Raw genomic sequence first — 27,099 nt, forward strand, 5'->3', positions numbered from 1 at the left:
TTTTTCCAGACAAATCAGTTGGGCAAATAAGGAAAAAAAAATAAAAAAGAAACCCAAACTTTTTTGGCAGACTGTGCCGTCTGTTATCCTGGCACTTTTATAGGATTTAAGGATTGGAGTCCTATGCAGTGACCTCTGTCTTTCAAGTCAGACTTTAAAAACCACCTAACATAGTGACAAAGTTTTGTGCCATTTTTCTTATGATGGAAATACTGATTGTGAACTTGGGATAAACCAAGTTAAACTGATAAATCTTTTTTCAAAACTGAGACAAAATAATATGAAAGTAAATAATGTGTCATGGCGTAGGGGTATTAAACTCAATATTTTAATGTTTTCCACTGCAGCTAGTGTAGGTAATGGAATAATTAAAAAATCTTTCATTTGAAATTTTGTTTAAATTACGGAAATCCACATGTGAGGGCACTGTACACCTTCCTTAAGAGAAGTGTAGGTAGATAATCATTTAAGTCTGTTTGACATTAGTCATGCCACTGGGCAATACTGTGACTACTCACATGTCTTCCTGCTTTCCAGTAGTCTCTTTGTCTCTTGAGGAAGGCATGCCCAAATAACTTTAATGTAACTTACCATTGTACTGTATATCAAAAGAAACGTTGCTTTTGATATTTCTTTGATTTAAGCTGTAATAAAATACTGCAGGAAGGCATGCACATAATTTTATACTTATATTCAGTAGCTTAAATAATGTGGTTTAGAATTCCATCTCTGTCCTTCCCTGCTGCTTTCCCATAGTTGAGGGTGTAGCATTAGAGGATTCTTCTTTAGCAGGGGAAGCTCACTATGATTTTTCATGCTACCGTGGCGTGCAGTGCAATCTGATCTTGCTTATAAAACAGCAGCATGCAGCATGCAGTTATCAGAAACGTTCAGATGACGTTTTTGCCACCGAGTTCAAGGTCAAGGATCTCGTGCCTTGGGAAGGGAATCCTTGCCAAGGGCTGAGACGAGGTTCCACCTGCAGCGTGGCGAGGCGGTCGGAGGGATTTGCGGCATTGGCAATAAGTTGTACTGGTTGCTGGCTGGCTGCCAGAGCAGGGCTGCTGTTCCAGGCAGCAGGTCTCTGCCTGAGAGGCACTGTGCTCGCAGGAGAAAATGCAGTGCAGGGCTCTCTGTCGAGTCCAAACCCACGGGCTGTCCTTGCCTCGCTGAGACAATTGCGTGTTTATGGTTTTGGAGTATGTGATGTCATGAGGGTGTTGGCTTTTAGGAATTTCACTACTGAGGAAGCAGTTTGAAATGCAGGCAGAATCCTCGAGACCTTCGAGTATGCGCTCGGTTTCTTTTTAGTTAGCTCTGAACAAAGGTACAGATGGATACGTCCGCACGAATTTTTTTAGTAGGGAATTAACATATGGAATATAGAAGAGATTTAAGTGGATACAATACCTGAAGGCAATGTCGAGCCAGTCTGGATTTTCAAACTCTCTTCCTCTACCAGGATATCCATTCTACCAGGTGTCATGCAGGTATATTGTGCTTTAAGTTTTACCTTTTAATGCAGTTGCATATAGAGCTGTAGCATGATGAGTGTGTTAACTGAGGGGTTTTTTCCCCATTTCTTTGTTCTCAGAAAAAAATTATGAAATTACAGAGTTAAGAAGCTGAAAACCATGAATACTATTTTAAAATACCATGTGCCTGACCTTATGGTTAAGTTCACTTTTATTTAAAGCAAATATTTTTATTTCTAAGCATACTAAATATTTTCAGAGTTTTTCTAACTGGAAAAATGAAGTTGTAACCTTGGAGATTTTTTAAAGTGAGTTATGTCTTCAGATATTTCTGTCATTTATTGGGAGCCAGGTATCTATGATGTTAAGAAAAGGCAATTATACATATTTTTAAAACTTCAATGATTTCAAGTCTTTTCATGTATAATTCTATAAGGTAAATAAACAGAAGTACTTACTGACATTTTGCTTCTAAGACAATTCACACAGAATGTGCACGTGTGAAAAGATTACAAATACCGGTGTTGTGGTAAAGCTAAATTGTACAAGCTTCTTATTTTATCTTTTTGACTAAACAGTTGTGCTTTATTAATAATCCTTTCTTCTGAAAGTGCTGTATAGCAGTTTTCTAGTGAATGGGCTGGATCCTAACCATGAAATTACTCTTCCTGCTGTAGAAGACTGTAATATTGCATAATAATTAGAGGGAATGTGTTACAGTACTTCTGTGGCTAAAAGAGCTCGGGTTTCTGGCACACCTTAATACTGGAGTGTAATCTCTGTTTATTGTGTCTAAATCGAAGTCCCTGCAACAATAACAGAGGGAGGGGAAAATGGGCGTGAGGACAGGAGTTTTGTGCTATTACTCATCTTTCAGTAAGGCATATGAAGAGAAGGATATGAGAATAAGTTATTCATTAACACACTCAGATCTAAGAGATTGAATCTGACAATCTCCCTAAACTGCAGCATAGAATGTGGTATGGGTTAGTTTGGTAAGGCTGCAGTGATGGTCGCTTGTGAGCAGAAACAAGAGTGGCTCTGCATAGAGTTGGTTTAAACACTTTTTTATATGTTTCTTGAAATAAATTCACATATTTGAATCTCTATAGCGCTGCTGGGGCTGTCTGCTCAAGGGTACCAGAGTTAGCCCTTGAGAGGTCAATCACAGTCACTCCTCATATTTGGTTGTCCTTTGGCCTGACTTTAGTGGAAGCTGATGTCTAGTAACCTTTCTCTTTTTTTTTTCTGGACATTTTTTTTGTGGTAAAAGGCATGAATAAGCTGGAAATTAGACAAGAGAAATTCAGTAAAGGGCAGCTGATATGAAAACCTTCTCTTAAGTTTAGGTTAGGTGCTTAGTCAAAGTCACAGCTTTTCACTCCTGCTTCTCAAGTTCAAAATGAGCCACAACCCAACGCCCAAGTTTCCACAGTGACCTTCTGGGCAAGAATGAAGGTCTCGTGAGTAGGTTCCCAGTCCTCTATTGTGAAAAGAGAGATTCAGGTTCCTGAACTTTTGGATCCGTGTTGCTTATCTGCATTTTGGTTTTAATTCTCTCTTTCTGTTTCTTACATGGTTTTAAATAGTTATTCAGCATCTCAATTATGTCTGTGTTTAATAATTTTCAGATAACATAATTAGTTTCTGTTATATGCAACTGAGCTTATTAAGATACTGCTTTATATATGTAAAATTGGGTGCATTTACTTCCTTTAATGGCTAAGTCATTCTGATTTTGCAATTCTGTTTCAGTACCTAAAAAGACAAATTCCTGACATTGTCTACAACTACTGATAACTGTAGAATGTAAAATTAGTTTTCCTGCAGTCCTTTTAGAGCTCATCCTCAGTGTAGAATTTTTCTTTCAGAGTAGTAGCATACATCCGTTTTTGCTTGTAATTTTGCTTGTAGTTTTGGGGAGTAATGTACCTTACAGAGACAGGGCTGAGTTAGTGTCTCCACTCTAGTTGTTATATTTTGGTGAGTGAACTTTTCCCAGTAAAAATAGGCAGTGGGTCTACTGTTTATCATAATTGGTTTGTGATCATGATTGGTTTGTGATCTCTGGTGGGAAGGTTAGTGTACATTATGCTAAACTTGGGTATTGACAGAGACATTAAATCAACTGTGGCTTGCTATTGAGATGGGATAAAAATCCTGAACGGAGTTCTGGAAAAGCTCTCTCTTTGGGAAGCTTTTTATCCTTTTTTTTTTGTAGATAAAACCAATTTTCCACAGAACAGAGTTGTCATTGGGACTGCTTAGTGTTCAGAATGGATTGTGCTTTCTGTTACCATAAAAAATTGTAGTTTGGGAATAATACTTTTTGTAGAAATGTGGATGAAGTATTGATGGTAGCTTGTTCTGGAGGAATGCACACAAATGTCAGTGCTTTGTTCGTTCATGGTTTTCTAAGATTGCTCAGGGAATTGTTTATATTGGACATGACCAAGATGCTGTCCCTAAAACTGGGTCACTCAGGGGTAGCATGGCATCCTGGCTGACTGTGGATTATGGCATTGCATAAATCAGGAGTCCAGCTTGGGGACTGTGTTTTTTGAGCCATATTGTATTTCATTTTTGGTATCCATGTAATGCAGAATTGGTGTTTCTTCTTTTCCACAGTTGAACAAAATTTAGAGATTAATATAATTTAATTTCATTGTGATATAAAATACCTCCTTTCTTCTTTTATAAGAGCACAATAAAAGAGATCTGATCTAGATATTAATTGTAGAAAATGCCCCACATGATTGAAAAACACTTGGAGTAATTTATCATCTTTGTTCCATTATAGATTTGGTATTTGATACAGAAATTCAGAGAAAATATGCCACTCTATAATTAATCTCCTTCAAGATAGGTAGCAGCAAATATAGAATTTGTTGCTAAAATTTAAATGGTAGCCAAACTAAGCCTGCAAGTGAGCCTGTCATTACTCTGGCTAGTATGGCATCAGCCACAGAGCTTACATTTTTTCATCTGCTTCATCGTGTCATGTTGGTTTTTCTTTGTATGTCATATGGTGTAGAAGGAAGTCTGTTCAAAAGCCTTTCAAAATAGTCTTACCATGTTTGATTTTCATAAACTTAATCAGTAGATATTAAGAACAAAGGCTGTACACATGTCTTTCTCCCAGTTGCCCTGGTATGGCAAGAACTGTTTATTGTAAGAACATTTGCTGTCTCGTTGCTTTAGGCTGCTAGACAAGGAGAGTGTAGTCTGGTGAATATTTCTTTGGCAAAGAAGACATCTGGGATCCTAGGCATGTTTTATGGGGGAAGCCAGGACTTTCAGCTCCTCGGGGGTATCAGCAGATTGCAACCATTTTAGAAAGCAGTTGTTTTTGTTTGCCTCACAAATCCACGTTCAAACGCAGTTTTGAATAGGAGTTACATCTCTTTCCTCACTTGGAGATGAGATAATGCAAAACACAACCGTGTCTCACCTATCAATGGTGGTTTTGGGATGTAGTTGGAGTTTTGCTGGTGGACTGTGATACCCTCAATAAGAGGATTCCCCTTTGTCCTAATGAAAATCAGAACCTTCTGCATCCCTGTGTAACACTGGAATTCCTGCTTCCAGCAAGGTCAGTGGAAACACCGCTTCTTGGAATTGCACATGCTATTTATTGTACCTCTCCTATCTGCTAATAAAGAAAAGGGAGAAAACATAGCTATCCAGCTGTTGACAGTAAAAACTTGTAATCTTGTGAATTCAAGATGAGCCAATTGCACCTGTGCAGTTGATTCTGAATGCAGTTAATGCAAATTCCATCCAGTCATAGCAGTAGCCCAAGTAAGTTACTATAACTGAAACTAAGCAACAAATGGGCAGGGCTTATCTGTGGAAAGGGAAGAGATTTTGCAGCATTAAGCCACTGCTTTTCTTTTAAAGAGGGAACCACTGCCCACTTCAAATGGTCCCTTTAATTAGAATCCATTCCTTAAATTAAAAAAAAAAAAAGGTACTGTATTTTAGAGGAGTAAATCTTGATTGCTTCCTTATTGTGCAGTGTTAGAAGACAGTGAATGCTAGTAAAGAAACAGATTTACTCAGTTTTCTTTGTAGCATAATTTGACAAGTTTACCTAAATTAAAATCTCTTGAAAAATAATGCGCCCAGGCAAATAGTAATCAAGAATAACAGAAATTATATTACAGCATTTGTTGGTTAGTGTTAGGGAAAGTCCTGAGTAGCTATTTAATATTGCTATTCAGAATATTCAGCAGTAGGCATGTGTCTGACAGGGATTTACAGTTGCATTTTTCTTGGAATAACTAAGTCAGTTGAGCAAAACTTCCTGTATTTTATGTTCTTTGCTGGTTCAGAGCTGTTGCCTTTCCTTTGTAGGGAGGAGGAGAAAGGGGAGGGCAGAGTTTTTGGCTAAACAGACAAAATATATGCAAGAACATGGTGTGCTAAATTTATGCTGGCCTTAGAAGCTCCTTCCCCATAGAATTTGATTTTTATATATGGCTACAACAAAATGTAGCTTTAATGTTAGGAGAGGGAGATCGGTCTCTGGTTTTTAGAAAGATAATTCCTTCTTCAGGGCTTGGGAAGAACTACTGAAGAAAGCTGGTGCTGTAGGAATATATTAAATTCAGATTTAAGTAAGAGAGGGAATGATTAAAATCTGAAGAGGACAGTTTTATGTATCTTATCCTCTGCAATATTTAAAATGTGGGCAGGCTATTTTTATATTTAAATGATTTAAATATGATATATATATATATAATTGCTTTATAGGCTAATGGAAAGATTGCTTTTAAGCAAAAGACCTTTTTTTTTTTTCTCTAAGGGGCCCGTGATTAGAATGTCAGCAGTTATTTGGGCTTGACAGAACAAACAACGCATAGAAAACTTTCCCATAATAAAAAGTAACTCGTTAAGCAAGATTGGACTTGAAAAAAGGAGTTCAGCTTGCAGGGAATGAATCTTAAGCGCAAGGTGCTCTTTGGGAAGACAAAATGATAGAAAAACAGTTAAAGATGAGGCATTCTAGTTAGTTTCCTTTTTTGTTTTTCCATATTTTATTCTCTCCCCTATTTTGTCCCATCCAAACTGGAAATGTAAAGCCACCAAGTGAGAGTGACCAGGAGATGGGCACAATCCTGTTTGTGGCAACCTGGTGACCTGCAGGGCAGGACCAGCTCTGGAGCTGTATGTGCTGATGCTGTCCCAGGTTCAACTGAGCTCTTGTGAAACTGCTGGCAGTGCTGCAGTGCTTGTTTCACCTGAGTTCCGATGGGTATTGCCTTCTTTAGGCATCTGTATCACCTGGGGCTCCTCTCTGCGCACATTCCCAGTGTGGCTCAGGTTACACTTGCTGGAAAGGCTGTAATCAGATGAACGGGTGGCTGATTGCAACAATTCATTATAAATCATTCTGTCAGGAAAGAGGAAACTCTGAGGAAAAATGTGAGCATTATGATAATGTTAGCTGTTAAGCGTCCTTAAAAGGAGGCAAAAGAATAAACTGCATATGGTGCAAAGCAGTACTCTGATGTGGACTGCTTACTTTTCTAATTAATTCTGACTGAAATGTTGACTATTTCTTCTTGTTTGCTTTGTGCTTTCAGGTATTTCAGGCTCTCATTCACAGAAATGTAATTGCAGTTCTTCTACCGACATTGATATTTGGGTGGCAGAACCAGTTACAGCAAGTTCTACGTGGCTTTTTTCTTAACTGCTGTTTTCTAACACATTATTCATTATGAAGAAAGGAAAAGATCTAGTGTAACTAGAGATTCAGATGTAAAATGTTTTGTACTTTCATTATTCTGAAGACTTCAGCATGAAGTTCCTTTATTTTGTCTGTCTTGGTGTAAATGTATGCTGACTTGGTTTTGTGAATGATGATGCTTCTGAATTCGCTTTGGCTCTTTCTGCCAAACCATTTCTGCCTCAACATCTACTTGCATCATCAAGTTAATGAATTATCACAGATTTTATTTTAGAAGTGTGCTTCCCAAGATTTCCATTCTGATTGATTCTCTTGGAGCTGAAGGTGCCTGGATACCTCTAGATTGCTTTCGAAACATCCTTACAGGGATGTTTCTGGAGGTTTTCTGAGGTTTACTTGGAGTGTTGAGAGAGTCCAGGTTAAGTAGTAGAACACAGGTCACAACATCACCCTCTAACACTGAGTTTATGCTCTTAATACAGTGGTTTTGAAATTAAGTATGGAAACTAAGTTTGAGTCTTAGACATTGAACCTGTAGAGAAATACTGTTCTTTCCAGTATACATGATGGAAATTTTGGCTTGTATTAAATCCTGCAGTCTAAATGATGGTCCTAGAAGTTGTCCTGGTTTGTGAAGCATTTCATTGATAATTTGAGAAATGTAGACTAGGAATTTGTTACTATTTGGTTTGGAGGAAAAAAGTTGGAGTACTGGCAGAAAATTTGTGAAACATAAATTTGCAAGTTTCTTTATGCAAATTCAAAACGTATTAAATCATAAATGAGGGCATTGCAAAGGCTTAAAAGTTGTTTTTAAAACAATTAACTATAGGAAAATTAAAGCTAATGCTGTGATTTATGTTGATATTTGAATAAGTGTCTGCTAATATTTGAGTTATAACAAATTGTTAAATATAGATTGTATCTATTCAAATCAGATGTAGGTTATATTTAGTCTCACTTTTTATGCTGTTATTTTGGCAGGTAGGTGATTTATGACATTGCTAATCCAGTTTCATGAGTCCTGCAATTCATTTGAAGGACATCTTCCTGCAGAAAAGGAGAATAAATTTGAGCACTTAGTAAATGGATGCTTACATATTCCGTTTTTAGACTTTTTGCAGAAAACCAGACTACTTTTTTCTCACATGCTGAAGAGAGCCATCTTAAGTAAGACACTTATTTAAGCAGTTGGTCCTGTTGACGTGGAAATGCCTCTGTGCTGCTGAGATGACTGCAATGCAGATAATGCTGATGGTGCTTGCCTTTTCAAAATTTACATCAGGTTTTCAGCTCCTGCAAAAGGTTTCATTCAGTCATGGCTTTGGGTGAGGAATAATCATCTGCTGAAACAGACAGTTAGAGTGGAGAGGACTGTTATGGCTGGGGTGATGAGCTCATGTGGGGAGGGTGCCAGGGCACTACATGGGGGTGCTGCTCCCCTGGTGTGTCTGTCTGGGCTGTGAACTGCCCCAGGTGAAAAATTTGATCCCATAGAGCACCTCCTCAGAAATTAAGACCTGTGTCATTTTCAGACATTTTTTGCATGTTATTCTCTTTCCTTGCAAACTTTTGGGTGTTGTAACCTTAAACTTTGCTTTCTGCGACATTACTGGCTTAATTCTCTGCTCCCTGTGGCTACTGCCTTGTGCAGTGGGACAGCATCTCTGCTCTGTTCTTGCACTTTTCAAATTTAATCTCTGCAAATTTCAACCTGCACTTGGTTGCCCCTGTCCCTAAAGTGTTGCCCATTTTCCCTTTGGCTTTGTGGAAGCTCTTGTTAGAGGTCTTTTCTCTCTGCAAGGCTGCTGGAACATTCTTGGAGCTCCCTAGCACTTTCCCTCCTCTTCCCTATTCCTATCTAAATAATCCACATTTTACCTGCTGCTTTAGCTACATCATCCAGTTGAAAAATCCGTTTCTTGGCTCTCCTGTTAAACTGCATCAAGTTCAAGCTTGTCTTTCTTGCTTTAAGACATGTCATTAGCTCTGTCCCCACTCTGGTTTTTTACTGGGTTACTCCCTCTGCTTAAGCCTATTCAGAGGTGGATGTAATAAAAATTACTTGCTTTATGCTTGCGTGCTGTTTACCAGGTAAGATTTCTGGATTTGAAATACATCCTGGTTTATGGAATTAATAACTGTCCGTTATTCACTTATTACTGTTCTGAAGAATATAATTGTCTGGTCTTTCCCAGCTTCTTTTGCCTTTTAATGTTTTCCATTCGCTCTTCCTATCCCCTTTCAGGTAAAAGCTGGAGTGTTTCCCTTCATTTTCTAACAGCTGTTCAGTCTCTTCTATTTCCCTTAAAAAATAAAAAAGGTTGCCTGAAGGGAACGAGGGAAGTAAAAGAAAAACTAAGAGCATTACCCATAATTGTGGAGTTTTTTAATTGTGCCTTTGTCCTCTGTTGGAGAGGGTGAGGTTTGAGGTGGTTTTACAGTTCCAGAAATACTGTTCAGAAGAGTTTCTCTGCTGTGACTTGTTCCCACTAATGAATAGTCAGCATGTGTATATTGATTAGAAAAACATGTTTGTATTGCAAATCAACTGGATTTTACTTAGAATGATTTTAATGTGTGTCCACCAGGTATTTCTGGTGTTTTAGCTCCAGCTTTTCTGAGCTGTTCTGTATCTCTGAAGAACAGTAGGAAGTTAGGTATAACTTCTGGATGGGGAAAGGTACAATAAATTTTTCATTCTGATTTTGGCTAGTCATGTGGAAACCTTAAAGGCAGATTTGTTTTCTCCCTGCACTGCATTACCATAGATGGATAAAATGCAGAATATTTAGTGTGTGGCCTGTGTCAACTTGTTATACTAAAATTTTAGTTCACAATTCAGAATTGTTAAATTAAAGAAAAGCAGCATGGATCTGTTAATGCCTACTAAGAGTCTTTCATGTTCCCTGGCAGAAGTGTTTTTCTTTTATGGATTTATTGCTGCTGTCTGCTGGGCCTGCTTTATTTCCATGTGCTGAAAACATTAGGCAAATGTGCAGTGGATTTGGTAATGTAAACTTTTCTATTGCTTTGCACCATGGGTCTTGATTTCACTACTTTGTGCTTTCTCTCTGTGTTCTTTTCTGCCCACTCCCACCCTGCTGGGTCATGATGTGCTGTATTTCAGATGCTGAAAGCTCCTGAAGATAAACCCCTTATTTTTAAGTACAAGCTGTTCTGAAAACCTCAGTTGCTTAAATGTCATAATTTTGCATGTTTTAAAACCTAAATTTTCCTAACAATCAAGGCATTGGATGTTTGTACTTTCTAAGTTTGTGTAGTGATTTGAAATAAACTTGATGCATACTTGACCAGTATTAATGTATATTGCAATAGTATTCTAAAACATTCTCTACTCTTTCTGGTTTTAGTTTAGTAAAGTGTGGTTTGTGGAAGTCCACAAACATACTTGCATAATCTCTTTTTTTTGTTATGACTGTGAATTATTAGAAGTTGAAAGCATTACAGATAAAGACTCAATGACAGCATTTATTCTTGTCTACTTGAGTCCAGGATGTGTCAGGAACTGCAATAGCAGTTTGGGCTGAAGTTCTTTGAAGCAATGCTGGTACCTGATTAGTTCTGTTGAGTAGTTGTATCCCAATACATTAATCTATTCTCTGCTCTCTAACTTTTAAACTATTGCCTATTCCTTGGTTGTTTTTCCAGATGAGTATCCTCATGCTGCACATTAGTCTTGGCAGTTTATTCACCTTCTCCTTGCATCACATTTAGCTTATTAAGCTCTCCTTGAGTACTAGCCAGAACTTTTTTGGTAGAGTGATCATTGTTAATCTGCTGATCATGGTTAAGTGCACTGATTTGGAAGTGGAGGTCTGTGAGTGTTGGGACATGTGTCTTGGATCAAAGCCATGCATGTGTGTTTACTTCATAGAACTCTGACGAAATACTGGCAGCCTTGACTGGAGCTCAGCCACAGGCACCTTGTGTTGTGCAAGAAATTGTGGTTCAAATTTAGAAGTGTAATTCAGATGGTTGAATCAGTTGTTTCAAAGAAAGAAATCCTTTCTGCACAGTGGAAAGAAAAACTGCTGTAGACGAGACTGATAAACTCAAATGGTGTGAGTTGTCTTGTGAGAATCTGCAAACTGGTTGGAATGTAAGAGTTGTCTAGGCTGCAATATTACTGTCAACTTCCTGACCCATGACAATGTTTACCTTTAAATCAAAGTCAGAGCCATGCCTACCACCATGGCACTCAGTACTAAGGCCATCTTTTTGAGCTCAAAACATCATTTGTTTCCAAATGGCATCTCAGGCTTTATTTCAGCTGCTGATTTATTCTGGATTCAAAGTTGTCATGGTAGGGCTTGGGTCATGATGTGCTGCTGATTTGAACATGTTGCTGTGTTCTGTGGAGAGTTCTCACACATAAACTGAGGAAGTTTTCTTTGGTGATAACCAGGACAGAAAGCAAAGTAGGAGATACCCATAGAACAGAGGTGACTTCTCAGTATTCATACCAGACAAATGCAAAGCTGCTGCATGCCATTAACATTTCCACAAAACACCCTACATCTCTACTACTTCAGTCAGATGTGATTGGTAATTTGGTGGTTGCCTAAGCAGATGTCTTGCACTCTTCTGGGAAAATGCTGCCAAAGCAGTGAGATCAGCAGCAGTCACACAAATGGTGCTTGAAGAGATGGAGGTTGTTTCCCTGTATCCTGACTACATCTACCACCATGCTTGCCATCCATCTTGTTCTGCTGCCCTTCTTCGATTTATTCTGTTTGTTTTGATGGGTGCTTGTTTGCTTGTTTTTAAGTGAAAATAGAAATAATTTACCCTTACTTTTGTAACATACATCACACTTGTGTTTTGCAAAATACCAATACCTTGCAGTGTGTTTCAAAAAATGTGTTTTGCTCCTTGCATGAAATTAAACAGGAGTCTAATCTGATGGATGTATGGTCACTAAATAAGCACTAGGAATGCTCTTGTAAGAGCATCTCTGGATTAATTTCTTGAGGATTTCTTTTGTTGTTTGATAGTGAAGAGCAAAAGATTTTTAACTCTGATTGTAGTGTCAAAGGACATTTACATGAGAACAACAGCTTGTATGTCTGAGTACAGTTTTGAGGTAAATAATTTTGTGATGTAAACAAAGGAGAACTTTTTCTCTAAATACTAAAATTTCTAAGTGTACAGCAGAGTATAAAATGTGGAGATTTTTTCTATTTCCTAGTTCAGAAGAAGTGGTTACAGTTTTAACTTTACAGGGAACTTTTTTTTTCCCCTGAAGTTATACCACTGAAATTTTGTATCCTTAAAAATCGAATGTTCATAATTACTTCTAAAATGTTACCTTCCATAATACGTACCCTGATGTTTGTGATTTTGGAAGTTCTTCAAGATCCTTCAGGAAAATGAGCTAATGATTGAAATACTTCCAGTAGCTTGATTAATATAATTAATACTGTTGGTGTCTGGAAGCTGTTGCTCCTGAGTCACTTCTCCTTTCTACTAGTAAAACTAGTGCTTTTCATTTTGATCAACAGAATATAAGTGCTTCTGTGCATAGAACAAACTGAAGCATTCACAGTATTTGAGAAATTGCTATATATGAGGGCTTTATAGTTCAACAAATAAAATTGGAATTGGCTTTTTGGTTCTTCTTGTTTTAGTTTAATATTATGGGTTCATGTTGGTAATTGATACTGGCTTCCATCACTTCATCATTTTATCGATAAATTTTAAAATATAAGGAATCCAACACAGAAGTGTTGTAGAGCACAAATGTAATTAGTTATTGCTAATAGATGAAGTCTGTTTCCCAGAACAGAGGAAAGCCAAAGACTGCAGTAACAGAATTGTTCTTCTTATCCCTTTTATGTATTATGTAGATGGGATATGATGGAGGTGCAAGTCAGAGTGCTAAAGATAGCCAGGAAAATGTTTGAAGTGATTTAAGGTAATAATTAGGTAGCTGGCAGTGATGCCTGAAGTTTTGACTTTCATGTTTTCTAGATTCTGTACTGCATTAGTATATGACTCTCAACTTCATATAAAGTGTTAGCAAGTTCTCTTCAGAGTTCAGTCAGACAAAACAGTCCTTTTCCAGCCTACGAAGGAAGGACACTGCTGAAACTTGAGGCCCCAAAAATATAAGCAGCAAATTGAAGAGAGCAATCTCCTTATGAGGATGGGACTTCATAATCTGAAGCTGTAATTGGACAATTAACCCCAATGTGCAAATGGACCAAAACTCATAAAAGTGTGAAAAACTCATGACTTGGAGTCAATCTTGGGTCCATCCTGGGTGTAGCCACAGCCAGGCTCCTGTACTGCCCAAGGTGTGTCCTTTGAAGGTGTTTTAATAAATACCTACTTTATTCCTTTAACTCTGTCTAGCCTTTGTTCTAGGTAGCCTCTCAGGGCATCAGCAGGATGCAAGTTTATTCCATTATTTTAGATTTGACTTTGAGGGATGCTTTGTCATCAGTTAAGACTATAGTAAATTTCTGTGGAGCTGAGGTCACTCCTTTCTACCTCATTTGTGATACTGGTTAAGCTTTAACATGATCAGATTTTACTGTGGAAGGGAAAGTACAATGTGTTTGTGTGTGTCTACACAACTTGTTATTTTTATTATTGTTTAATGATTATTTGTAAAGATACTGCTTTAGAACCACAATCTGTCGATTGTTCATCCTGAATTCTAATCTCTTTTTTTTCTTTGCTGCACTAGAAAATCTCACCCATTAGTGAAGTCCCACTGCATCTTAGCAGGTGAAATATATTGTAGCACAAATAACTTGCACCTCTCTGTTTCTCACTAATAAGCACAGCTATGAGTGATCAGCTGTAAGACAAATACTTGGGTCTGACACTTTGTGAAAGGCTTGGATGTTTTTGATTGATACTGGCAATTGCTATCAATTGAGGCTTTTGTGAAAAGGACTGAATACCTTAATATTTCATAAAAACCTGTCTTCAGGCACTATGCTAGTGGTTTACTGTCTTTATCAAATCCAGTCTGGATTCAAGGTATTGATACAAATAATTCCAGGAGTCCATGAGTTGTTTGGTTCCTGTAGGAAATGTGATTGAAATCAGTGTTGGTTATAAAACCTCTACTGGTTTTAATGATTAACTTCAATAGTATGACAGCTTAAAGTAAGCTCTGGTTATTAATGATATGGATTTTTATTTAGTTGGTTTTTCTAATCAGTACACATGCCAGAATTTTTTTTGGTGCTGATTTAGAACATTCTGCCTGTAGTACTTGGTAGGTTATATGAATGAGCCTGCTGTTGTTCAATGGTGCATTTTAGAAAGGCAGTCATTACTCTTACTTGATCACGGTTTGGAACAATTTGCAGAAATAAAGGGCTTTGGCTCCCTACCACTTCTTGCCCTTGGAATAATAAGCAATTCAACTCTAACTCTTCATAGAAGGACACTTCTTTTTGGTAGAAAAATATGAATTTTTTTTCTAAGAATAGCCTACTTTTTGTGCTTTTGTACTTCATTGACTGCCTTGATGAGTTCTGGATAACAATAAAAATGATGTCCTTGACTTGGAAAAAGTAATGAACCAAATCATTGAGCTACATAGGAAGTTAAATAGTAAGATGAGAAATTTGTTACGTACTATATCTAACAGCCATGTACTTTTAAACATGTACTGTTCCTTTTTTGCCATCTGTGTTCTTTTAATGATTTCGTGGTTTAAATCACTTCCTGTGAAAAAGTTATTTCTAGCCATGTTGGAGGCTTCTGCAGTGTTTGTAAAGTACTTGGCTTCAGTGCAGTGCTGTCGGTACTATTTGTGGTATTAGTGAAGCTGTTTGGTTCAGACATAAATTCCTGCAATACTCAATTTTATGCATCCTTCCAAAATTTCAAGTTTCCTGCAATGTCGTTTGCTTTCAAGAGATCAGTGAGAGGACACAGTCTTAAGGTGTGCCAGGGGAGGTTTAGCTTGGACATCAGGAGGAATTTCTTCACAGAAAGAGTGATTGAGGGTTGGAATGGGCTGCCCAGGGAGGTGGGGGAGTCGCCATCCTAGGAGGTGTTTAAGGAAAGACTGGCACTCCGTGCCTCTTGTGCCACTTGTAGGTTGGACTTGGTGATCTCAGAGGTCTTTTCCAATTTCTCATTGCTTCTGTGATTCTGAATCTGTGTGAATTTGTTTACATAATCAAAATTTAGTGCCTAGTAGTCTGCTTTAGTTTATTTTTTGCCTCCCTTGTGGCATCAACGAAGATCCTTAACATCAAAAGAAAATGGGATTTTTCCTTTTCCGGGTAATCAATGTATATTCCCAATTGCTTGATATCCTCTGAAACATGTATAATTATTAGTTTTTCCATAATTTTGCATTTTTATCTTAATTTGCAATATTCTTGCATCATAGAACTTTCTTTTGTTTATATTTCCTCATAGGACATGTCATGGTGGAGATAGACCAAGAAGTCAAGTTTTTTATTTGTTATGTGAGCTAACCTGATCTTCAGTAATCCAACACTAACTCTTCACAGAAGGATGCTCTTTTGGTAGAAAAATGTGTCCACTTCTTGTTCTTTGCTACTTGATTGATGTTCAGGATTTACTTTAAATATTGTTGTCTGATGATAGGCTATGGGACAACTATAAATAATTATGAGATTACAAAGGTTTATCTATTTGTGAGCTTTTTAGAGAAAAACGTAGCTGTGTCATTGTCTAAATAACTGCTGCAGTTTGTACTTTGTGGTAGCTTGGAGAAGAATTAGCACCAAGTGTTCTGCTTTTTATCCCTTTGTGTATTTTTAGCAGGGAACTGAAAATATTTTCTAATCCCCAGAATTGTTTATGCACACTGTGAGCAATGAATAGCCTTGTCAAGGTAGAGACTTATGTTTAAGAATCAGCAGGATTGCAAACATGATGGCTTTTAATTAATTTTTTTAACAGTATCTTAACCCATTATATTTTAAAAAACTCACAGCTGCATTTAAAATTCTTATTTTTTCTAGTCTTGGGGGAAAAAAAATGAGATGTTTTGCCTCCACTCCTTTGCAGGTAACCATCAAATCTGTGGGGATATTGGCTTGGGCAGTCAGTTCCTGATGAAGATTTGAGATTTGCTGCTGAGGTGAATTAGAAAACTTAATCTGCATTGACATGAAAAATATTCTGCCAGCCATCCTAAAAACCATATTCACCTAAGTATTTGATAAATAGCAAGTGTGCAATCTGAACGTGAGGAAATAAATACAAAGAGCATAATGTTCCAGGGGGAAAAAAAAAATGTAGTTGTTGCAATTTAAATTGGTACTTTCATTTTTCTTTCTAAAAAGTAGAATTTAGTTTCACTCAAACTGTCAACAAAATGAATTTCAGTAATTAAAATTCCTATTGTCTTCTCCAGGCATGGAAGGGTTTTTGTTGTTGTCATGGTGACAGTTGAGTGACAAGTTGAAAATGAGTAATTGCTACTGAGAGCTCCATTATGAACATTTACAGTATTTCAGACAGGCTTTCAGGACAAAATAGGATTTCTTTACTGGGTTTCCAAAACATGTGTGGTGGACGTACACTCAGCAAGGGTAATCTACATTCTTGATTTTTACAGTCTCCACAGTGCTTTCACCCCTGTAAATTCCACGATTTTAAAGATGACAAGGGAAGTGAGATTTGCAAGGTACAGCTGTGTTTGCAAATTGTGATTACATCAGGTAGGGCTGCACTGAAGTGTGTTTGTCTCAGAACTCTGAATTAAACAATAATCCAGTCACATGCATCCATGTTACCACATAACTGGTTTTCTTCAAATATAAGGTACTTTCTTTAAGTTCTGAGGTTGTTTTAGGGGAAATAGTTTAGTTCCTGAAGGTTATTATTATGATTTCACCTGACTACCTGAGTTCATGTTCTTCTTGCTGTTGGTGAACATCAATTTGTTTTTTGGTAGCTTACTGATGTATCAGCTTTCTGATAATCAGCTGAATTGAAGGTTTCTCTTGGGTTTTAACTGTTGCAATGTAAATGCTGCTACTAGATGTTTAAAAGATAAACTTAGTGTATTTTGAGAACTTTAATCATTAGGAAATCTGTGTAGCTTCAGAAATGTATAGAGCCTCAAGGTGAAAACCTCAAGTATGCGCACATATTCATACACATGCATCTCTTACATGTATGTTTCTTTTTGCATATGTATCTATAAAACTGCAAGAAAATGTACCTGTAAACATATTTAGGGGAGGGGACAATTTTAATTGCTGGTTTGGGCCACGTAGTTCAGGAAATGCAGACTGTCACTGAAATAGTTGACGAGCTGAAGGACTGCTGTGTTTGTGGAGGAAAACTCCATTGAAACTATGCAAGGAACTCTTTTCCATAATTGTGCATTTGACCAATTTGGTCACATTTTTCTCAGAGGTGATGAAATATCTTAGAGCTGAACTGTCATTCTGTGCTTGGTAAACCCTGACAGGATTTGGTTTCTTTTGCAAAGGAGTAAGTGAACTGAGGACATTCTAAACCTTTTTTTCTGTTTGCTTCTGATTCATGACTTTATGAGCTCAGTGATTCAGGATGTGTTCTTACATGAAAAGCACTGTTTAAACATGAAGTTAAACACATTACATTAAGAGCGCTGAAGTGTATTTTTTATTGCATGCAAGCTGTAGTATATATCAAGTATCATTGCATTCTATAGATTCTCTCGGTAGACTTAGACTTTCCAAGATTACCACTCTCTGTTTTAACTTTTCCTGGGGGTAATGATTTTTAAGATGTCTTTTTGCAAAAATGGCATGTAAGAATCCTTTACAGACTGGCAGGAGGAGATGTACTGATTGGTGTCCACTGATCTCAATTCTGCAAACATTGAGAAATGCGAGTTGTCTCATTTGAAGTGTTTGAACTAAGGATCTCTTTACATTGTCGTAGGTAAATCACAGATTACAACTGTATTCCATTTTTACATTGTAGTAGGATTTTTTTTTGTCTGTGAGGTAATCTAAATATTACCAAAGCTGTAATTTAGACTTTTAGGTGATACCATTAACATGTCTCAACTATGCAAAGGGTATTATTATTACTGCACTAAAAAAAAAAAAAAGCCTTGCTGTTCCTTGGAAATTGTGACTTCTGTCCCTCCAGAAATTTTTCACTTCCTAATGAAGATAAGACACTTTCTGGTTAATTATCTAAACAATATTTAGTTTGCTTGTTTTAAACTGTAGTGTGTTTTATTTTCTTACTAACAAATATACCTGTGATACTACAGACAAATTGGCCATTATTATAACTTTGCATTAAGGGAGTTTTTAGTGTGATGAGTAATTTCTGGGCATTTACATAGAAATAACATACAGAGTACTGGTTCAGAAAATATAGTAGCTGATTGTATTATTATGAGAAAATGAGAAAATAATGTACACGGGAGTTTGTCATTTAAAGAAAAATAAATGGAAGTATTTCAAAATAGGTTGGCTTTTTTTTTTTTTCTTTAATGTGATGAATATAGGCAATATGAGGCTGTTTTGTATTTCAGTAGGCAAAAAATGTGATCTCTGCCTTTTATGTAAAAAAAAAAAAAAACCCATATTTCACCCTGAAGGGCCTATAACTTGTACTTCATTCCTTAGTTCTCTGCAGGAACTCTACTTCTTGCCAGTTAAAATAATGTGATCAGACTTTTACCTACAAAAATATTAGATGGGCAAAAACATGCACCAGCCAGGAAAAATTGGCATTTTACAAGTTCTGCCTTAACCTACACTTTTCTACCTGCTTTGTAGTGATTCTTAATTTATGATCAGGAAATGTTACCTGCTGTAATTCAGGTCTTTGTGGATGTTTAAGTAAATTATATGGGTTTAGCTGTAATAAATGTTATTCATGCTTTTTAGAAATATTAGCTGTTAAATTTTGTTCTTAGAAATCCTACAATGGAAATACAGGGATGCTATGGTGCAGTTTTCTCTCTTTGGTCATTCTGACTTATCAGTAACAAGAAAATGATTGTGAATGGAAACATCTCAATAAGTAAAATGGTATTCCTGGGAGAGATGAAGGAAATACAATAAGGAAGAGAAAGTGTGCCAGGACAACAGTATTTTGTAACTCAAGGGCTTACACTCTAATTTTCTTTTCATGTTGTGGTGCCAGCTCGTTGCAGATGCTGATAGTTCTCCATGAATGAAGAGTGTAAAAAGTTAATGGAAAATACTCCTGGGAAAGGTTGAGATGGATGAGTCTTGAATTTCAGCTGGTTTTTGGAAGATAAAATGTGTCTCTGCAGTCTGTGCTGCTAGTTCAGGATTTTTATAGTGACCACAGTGTTATGACAGGCTGTTTGGAGTAAAAGTAGTGCATAGGGGAAATCCTGCTGGAGGGTGAATAGTTTAGAGAGATCGGGGGTGGAAGAGCCTGAAGCAATACATGCACAGTGCTGCTACCCTAGTTGGAGATGGGAGTGTCTGAAACATATCTATAAAATAATGGTGTAAATACAGGCCCTGAGAAGATTTAAAATGAGAAGTTTTCCAAGACTATTGTATTATGGAGGTTGCAGTTAAAGTGGTGAAGTAAAGTTGTGAAGACTGAATTGAGAATCCCATTTTAATTATTTCCTGAGAAATCTGCTAATTGATACCGTTGAGATTTAATTTGTAGATACAACTGCTGCTGCTAATGTCCCACATTTTGCATTCTGAATTTTCTGCATTTTAAAAAGTCTGCTTAATTTGCAATCTCATAGGTCAGTTAACACTTTGGTTTTGATTCATGAATTGATGAATATATAGTGATCTTGATTGTAAATATTGTATAATTATACATTAATATAACCTATATGTTTATAATTTGATTATAATATTGTTATACATTAGTTGTTGTGTGAGGAAGAGGACAGGATAATTCTGTGAAGAACTGGAGCTACCTGTACTTCAAGCCCCAGGGAAAAGTTGGGAGTTCAAGGAACAGAAGAGAACATCTCAATTGTAGAGGATTAGGAAGCAAGGAAAATCCCTGTAGTGTTTCTATGACTTTCTTTGGTTGCTGGAATTTTGTTTGCCTAAGGGAAAGCCCTGTGACCTGAGCTGTGTGTGTTGCAATACCACTTGCCTAAAAGAGGATGTGTGACTTTTTTGCTAGTCCAGCCATTGGTGGTGGTTTTAGGTAGTAGTTGGTTTCTGAGCTTTCATGGTAGTTTTCCAACTTGGGTGGTTCCAGAGGGAGGCTGTGAAGATGATGAGAGGGCTGGAGCACCTCCTGCATGAGGAAAGGCTGAGAGAGTTGGGGTTGTTCAGCCTGGAGAAGGCTCCAGGGAGACCTTATTGTGGCTTCTGAATACTTAGAGGGAGCTTACAGGTGGAGATGGTTTCATAATTGGAGTGAGGTGATAGGATGTGGGGCAATGGCTTTAAACTGAAAGGGGGCAGGTTTAGATTAAACACTAGGAAGAAATTCTTTACTGTGAGGTAGTGAGAAACTGGAACAGGTTGCCTGGACAAGTCTTGGATGCTGCATCCCTGGAAGTGTTAAGGAGCAGACTGGATGGGGCTCTGACCCACCTGTTCTCGTGGGAGGTGTGCTGCCCATGGCAGGGGGTTGCAACTAATGATCCTTGCAGTGCAAACCATTCTGATTCTGTGATAATTACTTTGGAGTGACATTACTTCCTAGGTCGGTATCCCATTGCTTTAACTGAATGCTGTTTTAATAGGATCTAGCTGAAAAGTACACTAACTTTTAAATGATTATGAAAGGTAACAATAGATCTAATACATGCCTTTAGTATTTTAAGTGACCTCTTTACCCATTCTACCAAATACATGGACATAGCAATTCTACAAGCTTGTGAGGGAGGTCAGGTTATAGAAACTATTAATGCAGCTTACAGGACAGTCCTTGGAAAAGTTCAGTTATTCCCTTCTGTATGTACCTTGGCTTATTAATGACTGTTTATCATTCTGATGGTAAGCAGTTAGAATTGTGGCATCTTGCATGTGTCTATGATGGATGCCACTTGGCATTAAATGAAGGTTCCTTACTTCCAAAAATAGTTGGTGTCACATGTCATGGATATGGATTGTTTCTTTTCTCTTAGGAATTTGCTTTTAACTATAGCAGAAAATACCTCCAAAACGGAACCATCATCCTTGCATGATTTTATGGGTAGGGTAAGATAATAAAAAGAGTACATCTGTCCTTTTATTTCCTTCGGGTAAACTTCTGGGGAAGACTATCAGGAAACTGTGATTCTTGGTCCTGCTGTCAAGGCTCTTTTTTTCTTTTTCTTCCAGCAGGTTTTCAATGCAAGGTGCAGGGAGATGGGCTCTCACACAATCCATAGCAAAGTAGCTGGCTGATTTCTTTCTTTTGTTACCTTTCCCAACAGGACCTGCTGACTAGTCACAAACGTTGCTGTTGGCACTTCAATCAGTTATGTTGTTTATTTTCTTTAGATCCTGTTACTTAAAACTCTATTTCCAAAATGCTGTCTATTTCCAAACCTGTCTTTAGTGGGTTTTTTTTCCCTTCCCACTGTAACACTCGTAAATTTCTAAGGCATCAACAAAATAGCTTTTGTGTCTATTTTGCAGCTCTCATGTTTACATTTATGTCAGTAGAAGCGTTTGAGAATGAAAACATGTAAGGAATCTAGAACCAAACATTATGAGGTGACAAAAAGTTGAAACTGCTTTTGTTTTCTTTAGAATACAATGTCTTATTTTGCAAAGCTTCCACATCCAAGGAATGTAGAATATGCAGATGGTCTTTGCAGGATTTTTGAACTCTCTGATCGTAGTTAAATTCAACAGCATTAAAGCCTGAAGTCATGGCATATAACATGAGGACCCCAGAATACTGGATAGAAAACAAAGTCATACAAGTTAAGGATAATGAATTTATTTTTAATTTTTTCTAAACACTGTCTTTGTATTCAGAAATGGGACCTTTTCCCTCCTTTCACTTTGATTTTGCAGCAATTTGCATTACAATGTGGTTGTATCTTTCTAGTGTTGTACTCTGAGATGAATGAACATTGCCACTCTTCACTTCTGGAGTTTAATCTGTTGTATTGATACCACTGGCTTAGATTTAGATTCTTAGATGACTTTCAAAGAACAGTAATAAAATGACAACATGATACTACAGAAGCAAACATCTTCTGGGTCATGTTAGACTGAACTTGATGTTTCAGTACAGTAATTTTAGGTTGTACCTGGGTGAATTAAGTTTAGAGGGACTAGAAAGTAACTAAGCAGAAAGATTTTGATTGCGTAGTATAGAAAAGTTCATCTCAGAGTGCACTTAGTTTTGCAGACTTATATTTGGAGATCCAAGTTTTCAGTGACATTAATTGGTTCAGTTTTGAAGAAGTGCGCTGACACTTTAATCTTGCCAAGTAATTTTGCTGAACTTGCTTTGTGGGTGTTGCAATGCATTAGGATTCATTATGCTTTTACAGTCATATCCTATTTTACAGTGTGTTACCTCACAGCTCTGGAAGAGCACAGGAGGAAGAAAGGCAGCCACCTTCTTCCCACATGCATACAATTAGTTCTTGAAGGAAAAAGAGCACTGATGTTGCCAAAATGTTGTTTTCAGAATAAACATGATTTTATGTTGGATGAAAATGTTTTAAAGAACACAGTTCTAGGCACTGGGAGAGATTTTCTGTAAATCCATAAACAATTAATCTGGAATGCTGCAGTGTGTCTTGTTTATCTAGATTCAGGAATTTCAACCTGTTCTCGCTTCCCAGCTTTGCTGGAATTCTTTGGAAATGTTGAAATAGCCCTTTCTGGTGTTGAAAAACAATGAATATTTTTGTTTCTATGTACTGCAGTAGCATCCTGAAAATGCAATCAAGAGTCTGCATTGGTAGGCGCCTTTTCTCTCTCTTGAAGGTCTTAAATTTTAATAAAATAATTATTTAGTAAAAAAAGGGAGGACTGTACAGGAAATTTACTTCAGAGCTAAAATCTGAATCCTGATCTCCCAAATCCCAATGTAGCAGTGCCAAAACCATTAACTTCTATAATCTGTTAATGATGCAGAAAAACTTCAGGTATTTGCAAATCTGGACACTTCTTTCAGTTTTCTTGTGGGAGAACTTAATTTCTCTGTAAAGACGTACATCCCAAACAAGTTTCCGAAATAACAGAAATTCATCACTCCGTGAATTAAAATTTTTTCAACTCTATAATGCAAAATTGGTGAATATAACTTCAAAGCAGAATCACTTTGTAAGTGAAGACTTACTCAGCAGAAATCAGTCATGTGGTTTCTTTATTCAGTGCTACTTTTAAATTTCTTACTCGTTTTAAAATAGACTCCGCAGTTGTTTCATTTCAGGGACAGCCCGCATTCAGAGAAATTATTTGTGACGTTTCTATAGTTTATAAATTAAAATACAATGGAACTACTGGAAGCATGGACAGGTGTTATGTTGCTTGTAATCCTCTTGATTAAATACTGATGCATATGATACTTGTCACGGTGCTCCTGGAGTGTTTGCATTTTAAGAATTAGCGTTGAATAAAACCCTTTTTACTATCTGTTGCTCTGAATTTACCAAGAATGTCTAGCTCTTAGTCTGGCTCTGTTCAGTCATATGCTTTGGAGCTCTTTATTTCTGCTCTTGCTGTATCTGTAAGGGAAGAAAAAGGAGCTCCCTGAATGGTGAAGGATTATTTAATATCTGTATTTTCAAGAGATTACTAAGTTTTCTGTAAGTTAAAAGATACACATTTTTCAAAGGCATTCTATCATCGTATGTTCTGTTAAATAATTACCTAAAGAACAAATATTATTTCGTGTGAAGTTACTTCACCCCTTTAGCTGCCAAGTTTCAGTCACATGCTTGATGGAGGCTTTCTTGGCATGGAAAGGACTTAATGCAGGATCTGAAGAAGTTTTTGGGATTTCTTTGAGTCTCTAATCCCGTTCTCACCGCAGGCCTTGTCAGCAGTGTGAGAGCTCTGTCTCCCGCTGGCAGCTCCTCCTGCTCTGGCACTGCCCTTGCCTGTGCCTGGCTGCCAGGGCAAAGCAGCCCAGCAGAGACCTGCAGTCCCAGCAGTGCCTCTGCTCTGCCCTGGACCTTTGTTTGCCAGCAGCAAACAGGGGGATGCCTTGAGTGACCCCGCATGGGACTGCTCGCAGCCGGGGCCACGGCGAGAACTCGTCCTTGTGCCAAGGTGAGAGGGGTGGGTGTTGCTGCAGGTGCCCTGGCTGGGAGCTGCTTTGAGGGCACATCTCAGCCATGTGAACTGTGCTGTGGGGCTGTGCAGGCTGTGGGTGCCCTGGTGATAAAGCAGCAGCAGTGCTGTTGTGCCCTTGGAGGTGTTTTCTGTGACAAGGGAGGCTCTGCTGGCGCCACAGTGCCGTGGAGCTGCAGGACAAGAACCAGGCCAAGAGGCCACAACACCCTGCACAAGTAGCCCAGGAGGAATGCAGCTGATAGCTCCCCTATATATAGTGGTGTGCCAAGAGCTGCCTTTTGGCTGGGCTGTGCTGCAGTTTTGCTCCCTGAAGCTAAGGAGCCTGATTTGGGCTGTGTTGGCTCTTGGCATTTTGGCCGTCCTGTGCGGTTGTTCACTTCCAGTCATGTTGTGAAAGGTGGTAGTTGCTTCATCTTCCCAGTTACTTTAAAAAATAATTGCAGTCTCCATGCTAAAGGAGGGGATTTTCATCTTTTCCAATGGAATAATGTGGTTTCATGCAGAGTGTCATTCAGAAGCAATTTTAAAGCCTCATGCTGTCCCCAGAAGACTGCATCCTATCTAAAAATGCATATTGATGTTTGCTAATCTAAATGAAACCTCTGAACCACTTCACAGAAAACCAGCAAGGTCGTTTTACAAGTGTATTTGCTACTTTAAGCACATGAAGAGTGAAAGTGTGCTTCTTGATGCATTACTTATGCTATTTTCCTTAGCCACTAGATCTACATATTGCCATCAGTTGTGTGTACTCTGGACTTTTTCTCAACTGTTTTTTTAGGCCATGTTAATGTGTCTTCTTAGTGACATGAAGAAAATGCAAATGTTTCTTCTGCGGCTGGGTTGTTTTCAGTGCCACTCTTGTCATGGTATTTTATTATTTTATTCTCAAATTTTCACCTTCTGACAGTGCAATGTGTTGACTCAACTGTAGCACAGACTGTCATATGAGAGTTTTCTACAGTTTCATTTGTTTGATTCACATACTTAGTAGACATGCAGTACACTAAACTCAGCATAACTTATACCAGTAATGTAAATTGTTATTAACCAACTGCTGTAGGTTATATGGTGACCTGACATGCTTTCATTGCATAGTGGGGAGTTGGGGGCTGGGGTGATGACACTGGATGACTGAAAATAGTGGTATTTCTGGATAGTAAGTTAATTGATTTGTGTTTAGCAAACAAAATTCTGGAGTTATACACACACTAAAGTAGTTCATTTTCAGAAGTTTGTTTGTCTTTCTGCATTGGGTAAAATAATGAGAATTAAACCAGAGATGTTTTAGAGGTTGGAATTATTTACTACTATGTTGAAATGGTTAATATATTCATGATTGTGTTTTTTCTTTGCATAAATGTTGTTTAGCAGTGTTGTGTAAATTTTAGCATATTTTCCATTCTGTAGATGCCAAAGAAAATTGTTTAACACCACAGCAATATTTCTGTGAGTGTCTGGAAATGTCTGAGGAGTTTCTGTGCTTGTCTGACTTGGAGCCACAGAGTATTTCTACATCTCTGTAAGGACAAGTTGGCTCTATTTCTTTGGGCAAGTTTCACTGAAGTAGTCAACTTCAGGTAGTTTTGTCTTTATAGCTGCATAACTGTAAATCCCTCCTTTTTTTTCTGTAATGCCTAACTTTTTTTTGAATTACAAAGATTTTCTGCATACTCTATAAACTGTGCATAATCTAAAAAGAGACTGTTCTGTATGTTTTACAGTTCCAAACCTAAAAGATTGATCTTGGCTCTGTGTGTGATTTGCAGAAGCATTCTGTGAGCAGATGCTGATGTCATGGCTTTGGAACATGTCAGTATTTCAGTGCTGTAGTGCTAGGCTCCTTTGGAAAGGAAAGTAACAACGAGGTGTATAATTCACAGCTCCAAAGAGTCAGCCTGTAAAGCTCCATTAATTCATACCTGTTGCTCTAGGCCATTTGATCTTGCATTGCTAATCTTCTCTCAAGCAAAAGCTTGGTATTATGTGCCTCTCAGGAGTACTGCAGTCCATTTAATACTTAAGATTTTATAGCGAAAAACATTTTACAAATGCACTTAACTTTGGAGGAGATGCATTGTATTTCATCCAACACGGTGAATTCAGTGAGATAAGGGAAGGAGGAACTCCTTTAAAACAGTCAAGGGCCACACCAACCAAAAGAAATAACTTTGTTGCTGTGGGTTTTTTTTTTTTTTTTTTTTTTTTTTTTTTTTTTTTTTTTGCCTAAACTGCAGATGAATAGAGTGTAAAGTGTTTGAGAATTAACCACAAGGCTTCCATAGGCTGGAACAGCTTGTTACTAAATGAAGGAACTTTTATTGATATATATATATATGTCAGTAAACATTACCAACCAACTCACAAGAATAGGTGAACTCTGTGGGAATTGTGGTTTCTTCACGCTGAACATTAATTCAGTTAATACAATGCTGATACCCTTGTTTACTCTTTAGCCTGCTGTCAGAAGGGCATGAGGTTTGTAGGATTATGGTCAGTAGCTCAGTAGTGCTGCGAAGCTGTGGAGGACGTGGGTAGGGCTACAGAGGGACTGAGACAGACCCATGCTTTGAATGACCTTAACTGGGAAAGACTTTGGTTGGAAGTTGTGTCCCAACAGATAAAAAGCACAAGGACCCAACCCATATAAATTCTCTACTTTAATGGAATATTTATTGGTAGAATGTAAACGGACTTTGGATTTATTTAATTTTAGTTTATTTATTTATTTAGTAGCGAA

At 37.6% G+C, this 27,099-nt stretch overlaps 1 protein-coding gene across 14 annotated transcripts in view; it reads left to right on the forward strand.

Annotated features, from left to right (window-relative positions):
* Positions 1–27,099, forward strand: part of PLEKHA7 (pleckstrin homology domain containing A7) — a 160,499-nt gene that overhangs the window by 61,591 nt on the left and 71,809 nt on the right. Inside the window, exon 1 of one of the 14 annotated variants that reach the window (XM_033063366.2) lies at positions 1,091–1,490. The exons of the other annotated variants lie outside the window; for them this stretch is intronic. Coding sequence (XP_032919257.1) covers positions 1,420–1,490 — 71 coding nt within the window. The 5' untranslated portion in view covers positions 1,091–1,419. Of the gene's footprint in view, positions 1–1,090; positions 1,491–27,099 lie in introns of those variants that run through there. 14 annotated transcript variants of the gene reach the window in all.

The sequence above is a fragment of the Catharus ustulatus genome, chromosome 6 (assembly GCF_009819885.2).
Source record: "Catharus ustulatus isolate bCatUst1 chromosome 6, bCatUst1.pri.v2, whole genome shotgun sequence".
In the NCBI taxonomy this organism is placed as follows: Eukaryota; Metazoa; Chordata; class Aves; order Passeriformes; family Turdidae; genus Catharus; species Catharus ustulatus.